General features: G+C 31.5%; 1 protein-coding gene across 1 annotated transcript; it reads left to right on the top strand.

The window, feature by feature from the left end:
- On the top strand, positions 1-22,084 carry LOC134692099 (acetyl-coenzyme A transporter 1-like). The gene is made up of 9 exons (XM_063552497.1): positions 1-163; positions 3,369-4,010; positions 5,790-5,944; positions 7,501-7,685; positions 11,685-11,869; positions 13,506-13,626; positions 13,922-14,030; positions 15,662-15,765; positions 18,969-22,084. Exons 2-9 carry the CDS (start codon positions 3,439-3,441, stop codon positions 19,125-19,127), a joined length of 1,590 nt encoding a protein of 529 aa, XP_063408567.1. The 5' UTR covers positions 1-163; positions 3,369-3,438; the 3' UTR covers positions 19,128-22,084.
- The last annotated feature ends 108 nt before the right edge of the window (positions 22,085-22,192 follow it).

Consider the following 22,192-nt stretch of genomic DNA (forward strand, 5'->3'; position numbering starts at 1 on the left):
GTATCGTCACAGAAATAAACTTCCGGTTGAAAAAAAGACCGAAAACTCGCCACGTTTGTTTATTCCTGACATATGTTCATTATGCTGTGTCTATAGAGATCTGTTCCAGAAAAAAATATTTTGAAACATATTATTGAACAAAACAAAATGATGATAAAATAAGGTACGCAGTAATGCCATAACTTTAAATACTGAGGTCTGTAGTGTACAAAGACGTATACACTGGTATATTTTTTACAAAAACTGAAAAAGGTAGCTATAGGATGCACAACCATTCTGCGACAACAACTGTTAAACCTACTTGTCCTAATGATCATTTGATAAAATGCTCCTATATCTAAACATTTTTTCAAAAACAATAACTTTTATTAGTGCAGACCAGTGAACATTATGGCTAATTATCGGCTGGTCAATATTGTTTGTGTCACATACTGCTAGAAAACTGGTACAATTGTTCTTTGATGATAGTAGCTTATAGTATAGCAATGCAATTTCCAAAGACAGAAAGCTCTATTGACTATAGTTTCCACATATTTATAAAAATGCTTTACTTATTCCATGTTGTGCATCAATGTCCTAAATGCTGCCCTTCGACATCTGAGGGTATACAGCTTATCACTATTTGGGAATCTGTTCCACTTGAACTTTTAATGTCATACAGCAAACACTTTTCCATTGTGGCATAAGATAGTTTTTATTATAACATCAAAACTCTTACGGGAACTTTTGTCGTGTCCAGTAATGGGAGCGTCTTTTTACCACAGAACACCACAGAATACCACAGAACACTAAAAATATACCACAGAACTCATTAAATAGTAACAATTCAGACATTGCAGTAGTTGTTATGGCTAATTATGTCTATAATATGACTTTATTAGTCAAACAAATTAAAAATTTCAATCTAGTGTCGACTCATTGTCCTTACGACCCCAATCGACTTGGCCTTTAATTGGGACCAGACTAAAAAATTAATGTAAGACCAATTATCAAGAAAACCACATAGAATTGTACCTATATATTTTTTTAAATACCTATAAATTAAAGTTTACATGTCATGCATGTATTTGTATTTAATTGTTGAAAATTGAAGGTCGAAGACTGATTTACGTTTGTGTGTGTGTGTGTGTCTTCCTTAAATTTAAAGTGAAAAAATTCTAGTTTAGATAAGTCTTGTCTGTGGTCAAATTTCAATAATAATAATAAAGAGATATAAAATTAAGTTGAAAATTTTAATTTGATAACATCAATAACAAAACAATTCAATAAATACATTAATGTCTTTTTTCGGCTCTTTCTGTTCTTGGTCTCTTTCTCTGCATAGGTTTCTTGTCTATTGTCTTAGCCTTGTTCACAACAGAGTAGAGTCCATCGGATGAAGTTATGATATTTTCGTGTTTTCTTTTTTTACTGTCTGTCCTGCAGGAAATTATTAAAGAGTTTTCGTTTTTCCTCGTCTGATTTTGTTTTCCAGATGGCATCTGCTATAGTGTACTGTTTGTATGAGTTGACCAGCATGTAGTCCCCAGAATGATGAAGGGCTGACCGTAGATTAATGAACTGGAAGTCAACCATGTCAAATAGTTTATCAACCAAATCTGGTGCATGTTGGGGCTTCCAGTTGACTGCCACTTTCATCACCCGGTTCATGGATTCTGCATTGTTGTTCGTCCACATTTGCTTAGTGCCTAAACGTCTATTGGGTGCATTAGTGGTATATTTTGAGTGTTCTGTGGTATATTATATGTGTTCTGTGGTATATTTTTAGTGTTCTGTGGTATTCTGTGGTATTCTGTGGTGTTCTGTGGTAAAAAGACGCTCCGTCCAGTAATGGCAGACAAATACACCTTATCAACTGAATCCCGGTCTGTTCACCCTGTTCTTTATATTTTCTAATTGTTGTCCAGTTGCATATTGTTAATTATCTGCAATCCTACAGACAACAAATGATAGCATACACAAACCTGCATGTTCATACATTGAATTGGATATTGCTGTTGATGTAGAACTGGGTGGATCATTACAAGAAGAACTAATTGACATACATTGTAAGCAGCATGCAAGAAGATGTTTCTAATTCAAACAGTAGTTCAAATCAGCTAGAACATACAACACCTTCAAAACAAACGTGAAAAAGAGGCAGACATAAACCCCTTTAAACTAAAGCAACTTACATGACCCCTCCAAAGAAGAAATTGTCTATGAATGGGAAAAAAACAAACATCAATGACGTAGACTATCTGGAATAGAATATATACTTCACAAAGAGGCAAAGCTGGTCCAAGAATACAAAATGTACCATATACATGTACCATATAAATATCTGAATAAGTTAATCCAACTTCAAAGCCCTTATTAATCAGTTAATATCTTTTTAGTATAGGGCGAACAGACTCTATGGGCAAACAAACTAAGGGCAAACAGACTTTGCAATTTGGAAATATGTCCCTCTTGAACTTTTAACGTCATACAACAATTTCTTTTGTGGCGTCAGATATTTTCTACTATGATTTCAAATCTTACAGAAAAGTTTGTGATGTCCAGTAATGGCAGACAAATAGCAATAAGGTGTATTGTTTTGGTAGCGAATTCCATATTTCACCCATCCCGCTAAATGATCATAATCATATGTTACAGTTTAATTTTTGGGGTGCTAATGAAACTCTTTCCTCAGACACTAGCTATATACATGTATATTGAAAGCAAGTTGTTTCAAAGTTGTTTCTTTATAACTTGATCAACAATTACATGTATATATGAAAACTATTCACCAGAGACTAAATGATGATGATGTAACTACCTTAAAATTTGATATTAGACAGTTGCTTGATTAGCATTCCAAAATACAATGTAAGTAATCAGTAAACTGGGCATGCTGGGTGAAATGGGATGTCTTGTGAAAAAACATGAAAAAGGTATTTCAGTTTCCTAAAGTTATTTTATATTCGTAAAAATTAGAAATGGATCATTACTTTAAATTACCTTGAAGGCCTAACATCTATATATAGGTAAACATGGTAAATGATACAATGTAGGCTGATCTAAAATATTAAAGCAGATGTGGCATGATAAATGTACCAATGAGACATCTATTCACAAAAGTTCAAATGACATGGATATAAGCAATTATAGGCAATCATATAGCTACCAATTCTCAACAATGAAAAAAACCTATACCATATGTTTGGCTTTAAATATGTTAAAAGGCCCGGACATGAAAATTAAAAGACAACTTTCAAGTTCATTCCATTTCTGTTAAACTTTTGGTTCAAGTTAACATCAACCATGCATTTAAGGACGTCATCACTTCCTTCCCATGTTTAGTTACTGGTTTAAAAATTGTAATGCTTTATTCATCTCTTTTTCAGGTTCTTCAAATTGTGAAACAAAACGGAGTCGAAAGATAATTTTGTATTGACAATTGAAAATCAACAAAATATGACTACACAACGTAAACATGCTTCCAAACACACAGTGGAAGGAATTGGTGCAGAATCATCAGAATCATTTCCTCATATGATGATTTCAACACATGTTGATCAACCAGGACAAGACAATGATAAACATGATAAACACAGAAATGATGGACTGAAGGGAGACTATGGAAATATTTCTTTGTTGATGTTTCTATATATACTTCAGGGAATTCCCTTAGGATTAGGTGGGAGTATTCCCATGTTATTGACAAGTAGAAATGTCAGTTACAAAGACCAGGCTGTGTTCAGTTTTGTGTTCTGGCCATTCAGCATTAAGTTGTTATGGGCACCTTTAGTAGATTCTTTATATTTTTCGTGGTTTGGACGTCGTAAGACATGGCTGGTGCCTATACAATACCTAATAGGTGTATTTATGTTGGTTTTATCGTGGAATATTGATCAGTTGTTAGGGACAGAGAATGGCGGAGGACATGTTAATATTGTATATATTACTGTGATATTTTTTATGCTTAATGTTTTAGCAGCCACACAAGATATAGCAGTAGATGGCTGGGCTCTAACCATGTTGTCTAGGTAATATAGATACATGTAGACATATTTTTTGAGGTTCACATATTTTTCTTAATTTACTTAAAAGATGCTGATAACTTATTATTTACATTTGTATATCTCTTAAGAAAATAAACTGACCTTACCATGCTTTCTGAAGAGACATCAACTGTCAAAATGCTCCTCAACCTCACCTTAACTTTATTGTCTCCACGCCAGAATTCGCAGAAAGCCTCTATGCTCCTCAACAGGTGAAGTTCAATTTGTAAATTACTGTGAAACATTACTGCCAAGATTGATTTTTCTTAATAATTAGACTCATCTGTGCTCTTAACACATTTTTATCTCACCTGGCCCGAAGGGCCAAGTGAGCTTTTCTCATCACTTGGCGTCCGTCTTCCGTCATCGTTTAACTACTGTGCCAAATTTAACCAAACCTGGCCACGATCATCATTGGGGTATTTAGTTTAAAAATTGTGCCCGGTGACCCAGTGAACCAACCAAGATGGCCGCCATGGCTAAAAATAGAACATAGGGGTAAAATGCAGTTTTTGACTTATTACTCAAAAACCAAAGCATTTAGAGTAAATCTGGTGTAAAATTGTTAATCTAGTCAAGATCTACCTGCCCTGAAATTTTCAGATGAATCTGACAACCCATTGCTGCCCTGAATTGGTAATTTTAAGGAAATTTTGTTGTTTTTGGTCATTATCTTGAATATTATTGTAGATAGAGATAAACTATACACAGCAAAAATGTTCAGCAAAGTAAAATTAACAAATAAGTCAACAGGTCCAAAATGGTCAGTTGACCCATTTAGGAGTTATTGCCCTTTATAGTCAATTTTTAACCATTTTCGTAAATCTTAGTAATCTTTTACAAAAATCTTCTCCTCAGAAACTACTTGGCCAAATTAAACCATACTTGGCCACAATCATTATTGGGGTATCTAAATTAAAAATTGTGCCCAGTAATCTGGCCAACCAACCAAGATGGCCGCCATGGCTAAAAATGGAACAGAGGGGTAAAATGCCGTTTTTGGTTTATTACTCAAAAACCAAAGCATTTAGAGCAAATCTGATAGGGGGTGATTGGTTAATCATTCAGGTCAATATCTATCTGCTCCAATGTTTTCACATGAATTGTACAACTGATTGTTACATGTAGGTTGCTGTCCCTGAATTGGTAATTTTAAGGAAATTTTGCCGTTTTTGGTTATTATCTTGAATATTATTATAGATAGAGATAAACTGTAAACAGCAATAATTTACAGCAAAGTAAGACCTAAAAATAAATCAACATGACCAAAATATTCAATTGACCCTCTAAGGAGTTATTGCCTTTATAGTCAATTTTTAACAATTTTCATATACAAAAAAAAGTAACATGAAATTTGTAAATTTTTGCTAACATTTTCCACTGTAAAAAACTGGGCCAATTTAAAGATAGAGATAATTGTAAGCAGCAAGAATGTTCAGTAAAGTGAGATCTACAAACATATCACCATCACCAAAACACCATTTTGTCATGAATCCATTTGTGTCCTTAGTTGAATATTCACATAGACCAAGGTGAGCGACACAGGCTCTTTAGAGCCTCTAGTTATTCTAGTTAATAAGAATAAGCAAACAAGGGAAATGTGAAAGCTGTATGGACATCATGTTTCTTTTTGTTATACTTATAAATGTTTATTATAACTTTAAAGAAAACTACAGTTTTGTACATTTGCACTAAGTGTAAAAGTTAGAATAAACAATTATGTATTACATGTGTTTGAAATTACAATTTTCTTTTATTTTTCAGGAGAAATGTGGGATGGGCTAGTACCTGTAATTCAGTAGGACAGACAGCTGGATATTTTCTTGGAAATGTTCTATTTTTAGCATTAGAGTCAGCTGATTTCTGTAATAAATATCTCAGATCTGAACCTAAAGAAACTGGTTTAGTCACATTAGCAAGTAAGTCACATGTCTGTCTGCTGTGTTATTTTATAAGTCACATGATGGGCCAACAATGAATTTCTATAAAAATCACATGATCTGCATCTGATGACTTCTGATTGTTTGCTTACTTTTTTTAAAGGGAGAGAAATCCTTTTAAACAAATCAAATCAAATCAAATCAAATATTTTATTATAGTCTCACCTCTCTACATGTACAATATAAACATGAACACAATATATATATACAACATGTTTTAATTAAAAGTACAAAACAATCTTAAAAACATTCGAGAGCCACTCTCAAAAGAGTTATGAGAGACTTTTACATACAAAAGGACAGCTCGATAAAAAATATAAAACATTTTTTATCTATATAAAACATTCTTCCTTTGAATTAAAATATCATGGCAGATTTTGGCCGAATAAAAGCATAAATTTTTATTTGTAAATAAAAATATAAATTTTTCATCATCATTTAAGTCTAAAAAATCAATATTAAAAGAAACTGCTCTAGTAAAAACCTCTTGTCTTGCCTGTGAATATAAAGGGCATTTAAGTAAAACATGTTTCTCATCCTCAATTAGTTTCTGTTGTATACATGAATCATTAAAACAAAATCTATTTTCACTTAAAACCCCTTCATATCTGCCTGTTTCTATTCTAATCGGCGCCACACCACATCGAAATTTAGCAAAGGCGCTTTTATATTTTCCTGGCATATAAACACTTAAATAATGTTCTTTATAATATTCTTGTTTAAATAATCTATATGTACGCAGTTTACTGCGATCATTTGTGTTTAAATCATTACACCATTTTCTCTTGTACATATCAAAAACATTACTTTCAATATTCTTAATATCATTTTTACTAAAAGTACAGTTTATATTACAAAAATTTTCAATACAAGTAAAAAAAACAAGTACATTTGTATTGAAAAAAAAGGTTTGGAAGACATAGGATTTTTATAGTAAGATATTAATGATACTATAGTACTATACTAATCCATGGGAAAATCAAAATACAAAAATATACTAGGAAGTACAAATGTAGGTTTTAGTTAATGTTTCAAAATTGTAATGTAATAATAAATAACTATTCAAAATGAAATAACAGTAAACACAAGAAGATACCAAACTAACTGCATGTACATGTATATATTAAATGGTAAAATATCAAAATCCACAAAATACCTAGTGTGCAGGAGTATTGCCAGATAGGATTAAATCATTATTTATTCATACAAAAGAATATTACTGTTTGCTAATCTAGACAAAACTGTAAAAACTTGAAGGCACAATAACAAATCTGCATTGAATTTTCATAGTACAATGATACAATGTATGTTTTTGGAAGAAAGATCATGCTCAATTCTCAGACAAAAGTTATAAAATGTTAATTTAGATCTACATCATAAAGTCACATGTTATGTAAATCTTACATTGCAAGAAAGAAAAAAAAATATGTCATTATACTTGTAAGCTCAGAAATGTTTGCATGTATTTATTATTGGGATAGTTGATTGTGAAACCTATCTCATTGTAATAATGATGATGATATTTTTAATTTCAGGTTTTTTATATTTCTGGGGCATTGTATTTTTTATGACAACAACATTAGTGTGGATCTTCAAGCATGAGTCTGATGATCCAGATGCAGACACCGAGCAGGGTATCATTGATACATACAAACAACTCATTCGTGTCATACAACTACCTGCAGTAATATCATACGCTGTCATCATACTCACAGCTAAGGTGAGTAATATCATACGCTGTCATCATACTCACAGCTAAGGTGAGTAATATCATACGCTGTCATCATACTCACAGCTAAGGTGAGTAATATCATACGCTGTCATCATACTCACAGCTAAGGTGAGTAATATCATACGCTGTCATCATACTCACAGCTAAGGTGAGTAATATCATATGCTGTCATCATACTCACAGCTAATGTGAGTAATATCATACGCTGTCATCATACTCACTGCTAAGGTGTCATCATACTCACAGCTAAGGTGAGTTATATCATACGCTGTCATCATACTCACAGCTAAGGTGAGTAATATCATACGCTGTCATCATACTCACAGCTAAGGTGAGTAATATCATACGCTGTCATCATACTCACAGCTAAAGTGAGTTATATCATACGCTGTCATCATACTCACAGCTAAAGTGAGTAATATCATACGCTGTCATCATACTCACAGCTAAGGTGTGATGTCAATATTTAAGAATTTAAGCTTCTTTTTTTATACGACCGCAAAATTTGAAAAAAATATCATTGTATATTGCTATCACGTTGGCGTCGTCGTCCGAATACTTTTAGTTTTTGCACTCTCACTTTAGGTGTAATACCACCAAATCATGGTATGTCACATCCCGTTGCATATGAAAGTAGGTCTAAAAAAATATTCCCTTGAATTTGTCCGTTGTAGGTAATTAATCCTACATTTTATTGCAGTAAAATTATTTCTGTGTCATAAACATATGTCTTGGGTATTTCAAAACATCATTATTTTTTATTTGTGATTTCTATAGAACATTTTGTAATCTTGAGGTTACATGGTGACTAAACCTTGTACACAGATAGAATAAGGGGAGAAATTTGATTGGTTAACTTCCAATGATGGTTATTTTCTTATATGCAATGAATTGTTATGTGAAACTTTTTCTATAGAACTAGACAGGATAAAACTTTACTCATGCCAAGTATTTCTTTATTTGAAACAAAGATAAATTCTGCACAATTTTTTGAAAAGTGCAAATTTAACAAAGACTAATAGGGGAAAATCAATGGTGGTATTATTACACCTATAGTAAAAATGCATAGAAATCTATGAAATTTTTACACAAGGTTTATGACCATAAAAGGAAGGTTGGGATTGATTTTGGGAGTTTTGATCCCAACATTTTAGGAATTAGGGGCCAAAAAGGGCCCAAATAAGCATTTTCTTGTTTTTAGCACAGTAACTTTAGTTTAAGTAAATAGAAATCTGTGAAATTTTGACACAAGGTTTATAACCACAAAAGGAAGGTTGGGATTGATTTTGGGAGTTTTGGTTATAACAGTTTAGGTTAAGGGGCCAAAAAGGGGCCCAAATAAGCATTTTTCTTGGTTTTCGCACCATAACTTCAGTATAAGTAAATAGAAATCTATGAAATTTAAACACAAGGTTTATGACCACAAAAGAAAGGTTGGTATTGATTTTGGGAGTTTTGGTCCTAACAGTTTAGGAATTAGGGGCCAAAAAGGGGTCCAAATAAGCATATTACTGTGTTTTCGCATCATAACTTAAGTATAAGTAAATTGAAATCTATGAAATTTAAACACAAGGTTTATGACCACAAAAGGAAGGTTGGTATTGATTTTGGGAGTTTTGGTCCCAACAATTTAGGAATAAGGAGCCCAAAGGGTCCAAAATTAAACTTTGTTTGATTTCATTAAAAATTGAATAATTGGGGTTCTTGATATGCCGAAACCTAACTGTGTATGTAGATTTTTAATTTTGGTCCTGTTTTCAAATTGGTCTACATTAAGGTCCAAAGGGTCCAAAATTAAACTTGTTTGATTTTGACAAAAAATCAAATCGTTGGGGCTCTTTAATATGCTGAATCTAAAAATGTACTTAGATTTTTTATTATTGGCCCAGTTTTCAAGTTGGTCCAAATTGGGGTCCAAAATCAAACTTCGTTTGATTTCATCAATATTTGAATAAATGGGGTTCTTTGATATGCCAAATCTAACTGTGTATGTAGATTCTTAATTTTTGGTCCTGTTTTCAAATTGGTCTACACTAAAGTCCAAAGGGTCCAAAATTAAACTTAGTTTGATTTCATTAAAAATTGAATAATTGGGGTTCTTGATATGCCGAATCTAACTGTGTATGTAGATTTTTAATTTTGGTCCTGTTTTCAAATTGGTCTACATTAAGGTCCAAAGGGTCCAAAATTAAACTTGTTTGATTTTGACAAAAAATCAAATCGTTGGGGCTCTTTGATATGCTGAATCTAAAAATGTACTTAGATTTTTTATTATTGGCCCAGTTTTCAAGTTGGTCCAAATTGGGGTCCAAAATCAAACTTCGTTTGATTTCATCAATATTTGAATAAATGGGGTTCTTTGATATGCCAAATCTAACTGTGTATGTAGATTCTTAATTTTTGGTCCTGTTTTCAAATTGGTCTACACTAAAGTCCAAAGGGTCCAAAATTAAACTTAGTTTGATTTTAACAAAAATTGAATTCTTGGGGTTCTTTGATATGCTGAATCCAAACATGGACTTAGATTTTTGATTATGGGCCCAGTTTTCAAGTTGGTCCAAATCAGGATCTAAAATTATTATATTAAGTTTTGTGCAATAGCAAGAAATTTTCAATTGCACAGTACTCAGCAATAACAAGAAATCTTCAATTGCACAGTATTGTGCAATAGCAAGAATTTTTCAATTGCACAGTATTGCGCAATAGCAAGAAATCTTCAATTGCACAGTATTGTGCAATAGCAAGTATTTTCAGTTGCACAGTATTGCGCAATAGCAAGAAATATCTAATTGCACAATATTGTGCAATACCAATAATTTCGATTGGAGTTATCTTTCTTTGTCCAGAATAGGTAGTTGAATCAACTTAAATCATTGTTTTATACAATATACAATGTTTATTCACTTTTACTACCAACTGATAAATTAAAACAATCTTTACCATTCAGTGATAACAAGCACTTTTTTACATTTTAATATTTTATGATGTATTTAAATGAGTAATTATTGTTGCAAACTCCATTAGAAATTTGAATTGAGATCAGTTTTGGAATAAAGGATAGGGGGATGTGGAAAAAAGAATGGGGGGGGTTCAATTTTTCTCATTTGAAATTTCATAAATAAAATGAAAATTTCTTCAAACATTTTTTTGAGAGGATTAATGTTCTACAGCATAGTGAATTGCTCAAAGGCAAAACAATTTTTTTTAATTCATTGTACCAAATTCATTCTGTGTCAGAAACCTATGCTGTGTCAACTATTTAATCACAATCCAAATTTAGAGCTGAATCCAGCTTGAATGTTGTGTCCATACTTGCCCCAACCGTTCCGGGTTCAACCTCTGTGGTCGTATAAAGCTGCGCCCTGCAGAGCATCTGGTAATTGCTTTATTAGGGTGTAAAGCACATTTTGTATGGAGCACAGAAAATCATCATTCCTTGTACATTAAATTTTGCACTCTCAAGCAATATAAGAGCCCACTCACCAATAGTCATGCAATAACTGTATATATAATTATTCTACAATAGGTTTTTGGTCCTATTTGAGAAGTATATGAATTAATCAATGTTCTCCCCAGATATTTCATATAGCATCCTGGTAAAAAGGCAAATTTGGAAATACCATCATGTTTAAAAAAAATATAGCATCACATCCATAACACGATCTATAAAATGTCGATTCAAATAGCATCACATTGAAATGAAGAAACTCATTTCAATCCATATTTACTATGAAAAGTGTAAATAAATGTAACTTGGCAAAGAAACCTACAACCAAAAAAGAGATTTTAGTGAAAACATGTTTTATAATTGCTATTGAGCGATTTACTGTACTGATATATTTCTTAAAATTCATTATTTAGAACAATTTTGTTTACCTTTATTTATTGTGATGTTTTTATCATTAAAATTTTTTTACGCGTTGGATTTTGTGATTGTTACTTTTCTATTTATAGTTAGTTTTCTGATTGTACATTTTCCATTTCCAGGTTGGATTTTCTGCTGCAGATTCATTAACTGGACTGAAGCTTATAGAATCTGGTATGCAGAAACAGACTCTAGCAATGTTTGCTATACCTATGATTCCAATACAGATAGTTTTACCACTAATAATTAGCAAGTTTACATCTGGTCCTAAACCAATGGACGTATTCCTCAGAGCAATGCCATTTAGGTATGTACAAATGTAGCACATAACTGCTTGTCCTTCTTGTATTCTCCTGACTTTTCAGTCTCGTTCAGTCCTGTTGAAATCTCGTTCTTGAATTATTTCCAAAACATGTGATCATTGGTGATAGAAGTGAAAAATATCAATGAATTTTGAAAATATTATAATCAAACATAAATCTGTGAAAATTGTGTATGTACAATGAATGGTTTTTGAGTAATTCAGTTTTCAAATTTTACTACCAATCAAGTACAGTATTTTTAGCCAAATTTTGAGAAAATGGGTGAGGGATACAAAAAAATGATTTTACAAGAATCATGAACATCCCATATCATTTTAATCTTTCTAATTTCTTAGATATGAATCTTTTCAATCATTTATATAAAATAAAAGTTGAAATAATATGCATTTTGTTCTTAAAACTGAGAAAAATCACAAAAATACAAAAACGACAGCATGCTAAATTTTATAAAAAAAAAGCGTCAAAATATGATAAAACTTTCTTATATCAACACCTACCTATAGTTTTTGTAATTAAAAATTATTCAGATTGGTCCACTTCATCTTTATAGAAAGTATATAAAAAAAGTTTAATTGTGGAACTGTAATTTTTTTTTACGATAATAGCCCAAAAATAGGTAAAAATCGATGAAAAATGAGAAAATCATCAAAATTGGGCATTTTCAAAGGACCATAGCAAAAAAAGTATTGCACCACCATATGATTTTCTCTTCACCAATTATTTTGTTACAGTCTTATAAACCCAAAAAGTAGGTTAAGAAAAAAAGTTTAATTCTAGAAATTTTTGGCTCCTCAGAGGTGTACATTCCTAAAGGTATGATGTTTTACATTTAGTATGAATGATTATAATTTTTCTTGGACCATGTGTATTACACATTGCTACATATCACCAGATTTTCACATGACATAAAGACAATGTCAATGCTGGAACAAATATGTTTAATTATTCAGAATCATTTTATTGCTAATAATGCATATCTTATCTTGTGGGAATCATTGAAAGAGAAAGCTATCCCCCAAATGGTGTAAAAGATAACAACAAAAGATCACAGTCCCAGTCTTCACGATGAACTATTAAATCTACAGACCCATGGCTCAGTTTTCAATTTTTTCAAAGTTAGATTCTTTTGGCCTATAGATATGATTTTTACAGGCCCAAGAGCAATTTTACTAGCCTGGGGTACCACTCAACTTGAAGACTGCAGTCCAGCCTCTAATGACGAGCAACACCCATACCACTGCATGATACCACATAGCATAAATTAGAAAATATTTAGGGTTTATGGTCTAGATTCTAATAACCACAAAACACAGATCAAGTTTGAATTTTGGTGGCATCCTTATAACCGTTCTAGAGTTATGTCCCTTTATAACTTTATATGATATGCAAGGAGGCATCATCTGTGTCCCATGGACACATTCCCTATTTATATATTGATGTAACGTTCAAAGTGGGTACTACACATAATTGGTAGATGTCTTTTCTTTCACAATCTTGTATAATTGCTACAATACCATAATGATTTGTCAATGCGTAAATATATGCGTGTTTTAAATTGCACTTTTTCATGATACTTTGTGTAGTTAAATATTACTGTAATTGGATATTTGTTTTTTGCAGGTTAATGCTAGGTTTACTGTATGCATTTATTGTGTGGTTGTCATCACAAGTGCAAGAGACAAAAGGGAATTTCCCAACCTATTTCTATGCCCTCATATTGGGCAGTTATGCAATTCATCAAGTAAGTAATTTTAAAAAAGTCTTCTAAGATTAATTTTGTTAATACAAAATGTAATTATAGTAAAACTCCATAACAGTTAAAGCACTCTTGTAGATGATTCCAGCTGAATCACTCTTGTCTTTTTCTAAATTAAAAAAAAAGTTGAATTATAAGATATTTTTTATGTCCTTCAAGAGTTTAAGCTTCTTAGAACTGATAAACTATTTTCCATGTTGTACTATACCCAGTGCATTTCGGTCTCAAATGACCATAAGGCATATTGCTTTATTTATCATACATATATTATTATCTTTAGGTAGCATTATACAGTATGTTTGTGTCCCAGATGGCTTTCCATGCTAAAATAAGTGACCCTGCTATAGGAGGAACTTACATGACACTGTTAAATACACTGGCAAACCTTGGTAAGTATCAGTTTTGTCCAGTGGCAAACTATGTGCAGAAAATTTACTTACTATACGCAGTGATTGACAAAACCAGGAATTCGCAGTATTAGGGCACCCCATAGGTCACTAATTGCCTAAGGTCACAAGGTCACTTTGAGGCAAATAAAAGAGTTTGAACTTTTGAGGGCATACGATACAGTTTTGATCCTGTATTTACAAGTTGATGAAAATTTGCATGTAGACTAGTTTTTACCTAATTAAATCAAATATGGAATAAAAAATATACCTTCATGTGCTACTTATTGAGTTAAATGAGGTTGAAATTTTGTATATTTGCTCAAAATTCAGACTTATGGCCATTTTTTCCATTCGAAAGAAAGCCATAACTTTTTTGTTTTTAAAGATGCACACAAATTGTTTTTTTGTTTTTGTTAAATAATTTGTAATTTCTGTATTTTATAAGTATCTTAAAAATTTATGCGTTTTTTATACAGAAATAATATATATTTATCAAATGGTCATGAATTGAGAAAAAAACGTCATTATATTTATCAAAATTTAAAAAAATGCACAAAAATTTGGTCAAGATAGTTTTCCTGCAAAATGAAACAGGGGTCCATGCACTTGTTTTCAAATTAAATCAGTTTGAATGATAAAAATCAGTCGAAAAATGCATCTTTTCCCAATATGTCACAGTTTGACGTCGCAAAATAACATTTTACGTTAGCAACATCATTACCTTCCCTGTAACTGTATCGTATGTCCTTAAAAGAGGGGCAAAAGATACCAGAGGGACAGTCAAACCCATAGATAAAAAATAAACTGACAAAGCCATGACCCAAAAAGAAAAAGACACCAGACAAAGGATATTATTTAAGACTCAACATAGAAAACTAAGGTTGCAGATCCTTTAAAATCAGACATCAGGTCATTGTCGCCTTAAGTTTGGCAAAATTAAAACACAAAGATGAACAATGATATTGTGCTGACTTTAAACAGACATACTTATATGTTGCAGGACGAAACAGCAGTCACTTACATAGTAAAATAAATATTATTTTAGATTTCAGAACAGAATAGTAATTAATAAAGTATTTGTAATGGTGCTGAAAGAATATAAATTTACAATTTGCTTAAAAGTATTTTTTTTATCAAAAAATACTGTAAGGCCAAAAAAAAATATATGTCTGTTTCCTGCTGCCAAAGCAAATAAATCAGGGTCGGTCTGTAGGTCGGGATTTTTTTATTTTTTTCATTTATTATTTTTGCACTCCCTGTCAGATTTGCAGTCGGTTAAAGTCATGTTTGGTTAGGGTCCTGTACCCCAAAATGATTTTATCCCTTTAAAGAAGCTTTAATTGAATAATCCTCCCAGTGCCAATATTTTTTAAACCTTAATTGTAGCACATTTGTGCTGGGAGCATCCCTTTTGATTGTTTGGGCATAGTAAGATACGGATCTGGATCAGACCGAAAACGATTTTTTCCCGGATTTAAATAAAAAAATCTAGGGTCAGGGGGTTTGAGTCATGGTCGGTCAGGAAACAGACATATATTTTTCTTTGTCCTAATAGAAATTCATAGAACTTCAAAAATTCTTATTTGCCTTTTTCCTTGAATTACAACTGACATTGATTTAATTGATTATAGGTGGTAATTGGCCAGCTACAGTAGCATTGTGGTTAGTAGAAGGACTTACATGGAAGTCATGTCATGGTGGTCCTGGACAGTGTGCCTCTACAGCAGAAACTGAGGTAAGTAGCTTGTAAAATGTTTATTTCTCTCTTGTTGTCAATTATAAGCTTAAAGAAACTCTTCAACCGTGATATGTACATTAATTTACATCTTTACCTGTGTCACTAATGACGAAAACAGCACTAGTAACCACTCAGTCTGTCTGTCTTAAGACCTAGAGTAGAAAACTTTGGTCATATTTTCTTTAGTCCTATTAAAGGCAATTATTTTATATTTGATATGCAGCCACTTCCTCTTTGTAATTCATGTGACATTTTAAAACACCCATTGTAAAATGAAAATTTTCAGTAAATTTTGCTTAGCTTCAGTAAAAGGAAATGATAAGTTTTTCTCCTGTACATATTACCTCACTCAGTTTCCTGCATCAACATAGGTCTTGTTAGTCATGTTAGTATTGAACTTCAGTCAGAGAAAGCATTCAAATTGTGAGAGAGATATGGCATCTTTGCATTGATTTCTAAATGTAGGGTCGTACATTTGCAAGATGAAGCTATGAAATAAAGCGATATATACTGCAGCTGTGCTTTTTCAGCAGTTTAATTGTATTGACCATATATTCATACATTTGCAAAGCGACTTTGCATTGATTTCTAAATGTAGGGTCGTACATTTGTAAGATGAAGCTACATTGTATGAAATAAAGCGATACGTTCTGCAGCTGTCCTTTTTCAGCAGTCTAATTGTATTGACGATATATTCATTCACGATATACAGTCACTGACTGTAATCGCCTTGTTTTTAAAGTTGACAATGGTTTTCCGTAGAGCATCATTTCTGATAGCATTAAAAGTACAGGTTGGTAGAATTTTTACATCATTTACTTTAAATTCAAAAATGATGGTGGTTACCCTACACATTTCATTTGGAACAGCTGTAGGGGTTGCAGTACTGTGGATTCATTTATTTTCGTGGATACCAATTTTTGTGGATTAAGGAAAACTTGCATGTTCGTGGATATTTAATTTCGTGGTTTTGAAAAAGTTTGCATACAAATCTATGGAAAATTTGTCTTTCGTTTAACATTGAATTTCGTGGTTCACCTTTACCCACGAAAACCACTGAAATTGATATCCAACGAATAATAATGAATCCACAGTATAACCAGATGCTCCGCAGGGCGCAGCTTTATACGACCGCAGAGGTTGAACACTGAACAGTTGAGGAAAGTATGGACACAACATTCAAGCTGGATTCAGCTCTAAATTTGGATTGTGATTAAATAGTTGACACAGCATAGGTTTCTGACACAGAATGAATGTGGTCTAATGAACTTAAAAAAAAATTGCCTTTCAGCAATTCACTATGCTGTTGAATAATAATCCTCTCAAAAAAAATATTTGAAGAAATTTTATTTTTATTTATGAAAATTGAAATGAGAAAAACTTTCCCTTATTCCAAAACTGATCTCAATTCAAATTTCGAATGGAGTTTGCAACAATAACTGCTTATTTAAATACATCATAAAATATTAAAATGTAAAAAAAAAGTGCTTGTTAACACTGAATGGTAAAGATTGTTTTAATTTATCAGTTGATAGTACTGGTGAAAATACATTGATTATTGTATAAAACAATGATTTAAGTTGATTCAACTACTATTCTGGACAAAGAAAGATAACTCAAATTTACAAAGAATATAGGAAATATCTTGCTATTGCACAAATATCTATTCTGGACAAAGAAAGATAACTCCAATTGAAAATTGATTGCTATTGCACAATATTGAGAAATGAGATATTTCTTGCTATTGCGCAATACTGTCAATTGAAAATATCTTGCTATTGCACAAATATCTATTCTGGACAAAAAAAGATAACTCCAATTGAAAATTGATTGCTTTTGCACAATATTGTGAAATTAGATATTTCTTGCTATTGCGCAATACTGTCAATTGAAGATTTCTTGCTTTTGAACAATACTGTGCAATTGAAAATTTCTTGCTATTGCACAATACTGTACAAATGAAGATTTCTTGCTATTGCTGAATACTGTGCAATTGAAAATTTCTTGCTATTGCACAATACTTTATATAATAATTTTGAATCCTGATTTGGACCAACTTGAAAACTTTGCCCATAATCAAAAATCTAAGTACATGTTTAGATTCAGATTATCAAAGAAGCCCAAAAATTTAATTTTTACTAAAATCAAACTTAGTTTAATTTTGGACCCTTTGGACCTTAATGAAGACCAATTTGAAAACGGGACCAATAATTTAGAATCTACTAACACAGTTAGATTTTGCATATCAAAGAACCCCAATTATTCAATTTTGGATGAAATCAAACAAAGTTTCATTTTGGACCCCGATTTGGACCAACTTGAAAACTGGGCCAATAATAAAAAATCTAAGTACAATTTTAGATTCAGCATATCAAAGAACCCCAAAGATTCAATTTTTGTTAAAATCGAACTAAGTTTAATTTTGGACCCTTTGGACCTTAATGTAGACCCATTTGAAAACAGGACCAAAAATAAAAAATCTACATACACAGTTAGATTCTGCATATCAAAGAACCCCAATTATTCAATTTTTGATGAAATCAAACAAAGTTTAGTTTTGGACCCTTTGGGCCCCTTATTCCCAAACTGTTGGGACCAAAACTCCCAAAATCAATCCCAACCTTCCTTTTGTGTTCATAAACCTTGTGTTTAAATTTCATTGATTTCTATTCACTTATACTAAAGTTATTGTGCAAAAACCAAGAATAATGCTTATTTGGGCCCTTTTTTGGCCCCTTATTCCTAAACAGTTAGAACAAAAACCTCCAAAATCAATCCCAACCTTCCTTTTGTGGTCATAAACCTTGTGTCAAAATATCATAGATTTCTATTCACTTAACTTAAAGTTATAGTGCGAAAACCAAGAAAATGCTTATTTGGGCCCTTTTGGCCCCTTATTCCTAAAATATTGGGACCAAAACTCCCAAAATCAATCCCAGCCTTCCTTTTGTGGTCATAAACCTTGTGTTAGATTTCTATTCACTTTTACTAAAGTTAGAGTGCGAAAACTAAAAGTATTCGGACTACGACACAGACGACGACGCCAACGTAATAGCAATATATACGACAACAAAATTTTCAAATTTTGCGGTCGTATAAAAAGAATAACCATAATGGCAATTCTTTGCTTTCAACCTGTTGCTAAGCCTTCCAGACAATTGTATAAATATTATTCTATATTTATCAATTTCTGTTTTTAGGCTTGTACATCAGCAGGAGGCAACTGTCAAACAGAGATCGATGGATATTATATAGAATCATTCCTGTGTGTAGTGATAGGTATTTTCTGGTTTCTATGGCGACAGAAAAGAGTACGGCAGCTAGACAGACTACCTCTTGAAGCATGGAAATGTTCCTAGTATAGAGACATTATTAGGATTGAATGAATTTTTGACTTGATTGTATGGAATAAGTCAGTTATGTGTGAAGCATTTCGAAAATATTTGAAAAATTGAAACTACAAGCATATCAAGGCAATTTGAGAAGGGGCATCATTTTATAAAATAATCAGACATTTTTTTACACAAAAGTTCCGCCAAATTTCTAATAAAAATAGTATCTAGGGTCTTGGGGATGGTGAAGCACCTTTCATTTTATTTTGCAATAGCCCTTAGATGTACAGACCTTTGAAAAGAGAAACTATAAATTCAAAAAGTAAAGTTTGCTTTTATTTTTATACAAAATGTTAAATTTAAAACCTCAAAAAGAATGACATTTGTATCAGGCTTTTTAAGAAAATTAAATAAAAATTTCCACTACATTATTATTGGATGCAAATTAAGTGACTAAAACATGTGAAAGATTATCAGGTGTTAGCTACTATATAAAACAGTACAAGTAGTACATTTAAAGTGGGAATAACCCAAAACATTAAATGCTCAAATAAATTGCAAAATTTATGATCAGAATTTTTTAAATCTGTACAGGTGATTAATTAGAGTCTCAACAGTTCAAGGGAAGAACTGTTTAAATATGTTTTGCTCTTCATTTCAAAGATCATATATTATAAACAAGACTATGTTTCCTATATACATAATCAAGATTCAAATTTAATTCAATTCTTTAAAAAGGGTACTTGATTGTCCTTCCTACAAATTATTTAGTCAGTTAATGGACATTCTGTGTTTAATTCTCCTAGTGATAAGATGATGTGTAAAAATCTTCTTTCTTTTTTCTAAATAGGTTATATTAAATCACATATTGAGTATTTTCATTATTATTTGTAACATGTACATTCCTTGCATACTGTAAAGAGTTTTATACCTCACAGAAGTTAAATTTCTATGACCTATTTGTCATGAGTTTGAACTTTACAATTTCTAGGACCATAGTATTTCATGAGTTTGAATTTTGCAACTTCTATGGACAAGGTATTTTACAAGTTTAAATTTTTCAATTTCTGAGGTCAATGTTAGGTCTTATTTTTGATTCTAGTACCTGTAACTGAGCTCTTTCAAAGATCAATTATATTCTAACTGTAGGGTTTTTATTTGCTTTTTTTTTGTAATTGTGAAATAAGACCAAATTGAAACATTCTATTAAAAATTTTACACCTTTTTGTTTAGAAAATGATGGACCAAAATGCAATATGAAATGTACTATTAGCTAGAATAATTGTTTTTTCATGTTTTATATATTGTTTTGAATATTTATTTACTGCTTTGTATAATGTATTAAGAGTTTATATAAAGCCTCAGAGTTCTCACACAGAAATGCATTGAACTCATTTATTTTTTTATTTAGTCTGGGATAACTTGCTCTCTGCTCAAGAGAACATCATAGGTTTGTTGTTTGGAAGAAAATTGAATATTTCTGATCAAACAATTCTTACAAAGGGTCATTAATATTTAGCCTAATTGTTATTATTAGATTTTATTTTTGCAAAACCTATTCAGTTGCAATTTTCACAATAACAAAAACATCTCAAAACATTTTTTATGAATTTATGGTAAATACTTATTTGGGTTGATAAGCATATTTTTTTTAAAACAAACAAGGATATAACTTGTATATATGTTGGGAAATACCCTTGCTTTAAAAATAGCATCCCCTGAAAAATGAATCCACAGTAAATTAAAAATTGAAAATCTTTTCACATAGTAACTTAACCTTAGTGTTGTGTATTGTAAAACATTGTACAAGTTATCTATGAATTTAATAATTGTTTGTTTGTGTATGTATTGAAAATTCAGTTTTTATAAGAGTGAAAGTTGGTTATGTGAATTCCCCACAGATCAAAGATTTTGTGATCTATAGCGGTGGCTATTTTGAGGGATATATAAGTTTATGAAATGACAAGTTCTGAAAAAAATATTCCCCAATTTTCTTTGGACAAAACATTGTTAGTTTTTCAAAATAATCAAATATATCTGTGACAATCAATGTATACGATACAAACTAATGTATAGAAAAGAAAGGACCAATTAAGTGTCAAGTGATGGTGTATGAATGTAGGTCTAATTTTTTAGCCATGCCAGACATACAATTTTTTCTTTTTTTTACAACTCATGATGTTTTTGTGAAATAACCGCAACCAATAAAATTTAATACAATGTAGAAGTGTCGACACGCCCACCTTTTAGTTTTCCTCATTTGAATTATTTTACAATCCTTATCATGGGCCATTTCACAGCTTACTTTGTAATATGAGTTTTGCTTATTTTTCCAGGTCGTAGCCCTAAGGTTGTTATACAATAACTTCCAAGACATTTGGCTAATGGTTTGTCTCATTGGTATTGACCTTATACTAAAGCTAATTGTAATATCTGCACGCCAAAACTGTACACCTCTTTTATCAAAGAAGAACTGCCAGGTGAAAAAAGGAAAATCAAGCCATACTGTAGCTTAAAAAGTTTCTTTGCTTTGTGTTCCTTCTGAACCTTAATCCAAAAAGAGCATATTAAAGGCAGCATTTCCATGTAATGTCTTTTGTGTTATTTAAAGTTTGTTCTTGTCAAGTATACACTTGTTCTGTTGGTTGACCTCACCTTTTTGAATTTACTTTGGGAGTTTGGTATTTTTGTTATACTTTTTTATGGACTTTGTGTTTTTACTGTGTAGAGTATTATATTTTTTATGGATCCCTGCGTAAAATGTCAACCAATAGAGAGGGACTCCTTGAAACAAGTAATACTGTAAAAAAAATTCAAGTAGTTACAGACAGGTTTTTCATGTTTAAAAAAAAACAAGTCACTAAGTTATGTTATATTTCATGTGTTCTTCTGAGAAGTATATCTTTACTGTAATATTATAAAACTGTTGAGAATTAAACATTGTTAAGAATTGATATTTTTTTCTGATAAACTATCAAAACTTTTATGTAGACTTCATTTTGTATTATGTATTAGTTTTGTTGTGGTGAACTAAGTTGAATCAACAGGTCTTTTTGAGAAGAAAATAAAACCTTACCCCTGGTTATTGACAT

This window comes from Mytilus trossulus, chromosome 12 (assembly GCF_036588685.1).
Source record: "Mytilus trossulus isolate FHL-02 chromosome 12, PNRI_Mtr1.1.1.hap1, whole genome shotgun sequence".
NCBI classification, from domain to species: Eukaryota; Metazoa; Mollusca; class Bivalvia; order Mytilida; family Mytilidae; genus Mytilus; species Mytilus trossulus.

What these genes read in the sequence shown, in the direction of transcription:
- LOC134692099 (XM_063552497.1), top strand. Translation starts at nt 3,439, where the DNA reads ATGACTACACAACGTAAACATGCTTCCAAACACACAGTGGAAGGAATT. An exon ending in TGGTTTAGTCACATTAGCAA is followed by an intron (nt 5,945 to 7,500) that starts GTAAGTCACATG and finishes TTTTAATTTCAG; the next exon opens with GTTTTTTATATTTCTGGGGC. An exon ending in CTCAGAGCAATGCCATTTAG is followed by an intron (nt 11,870 to 13,505) that starts GTATGTACAAAT and finishes TGTTTTTTGCAG; the next exon opens with GTTAATGCTAGGTTTACTGT.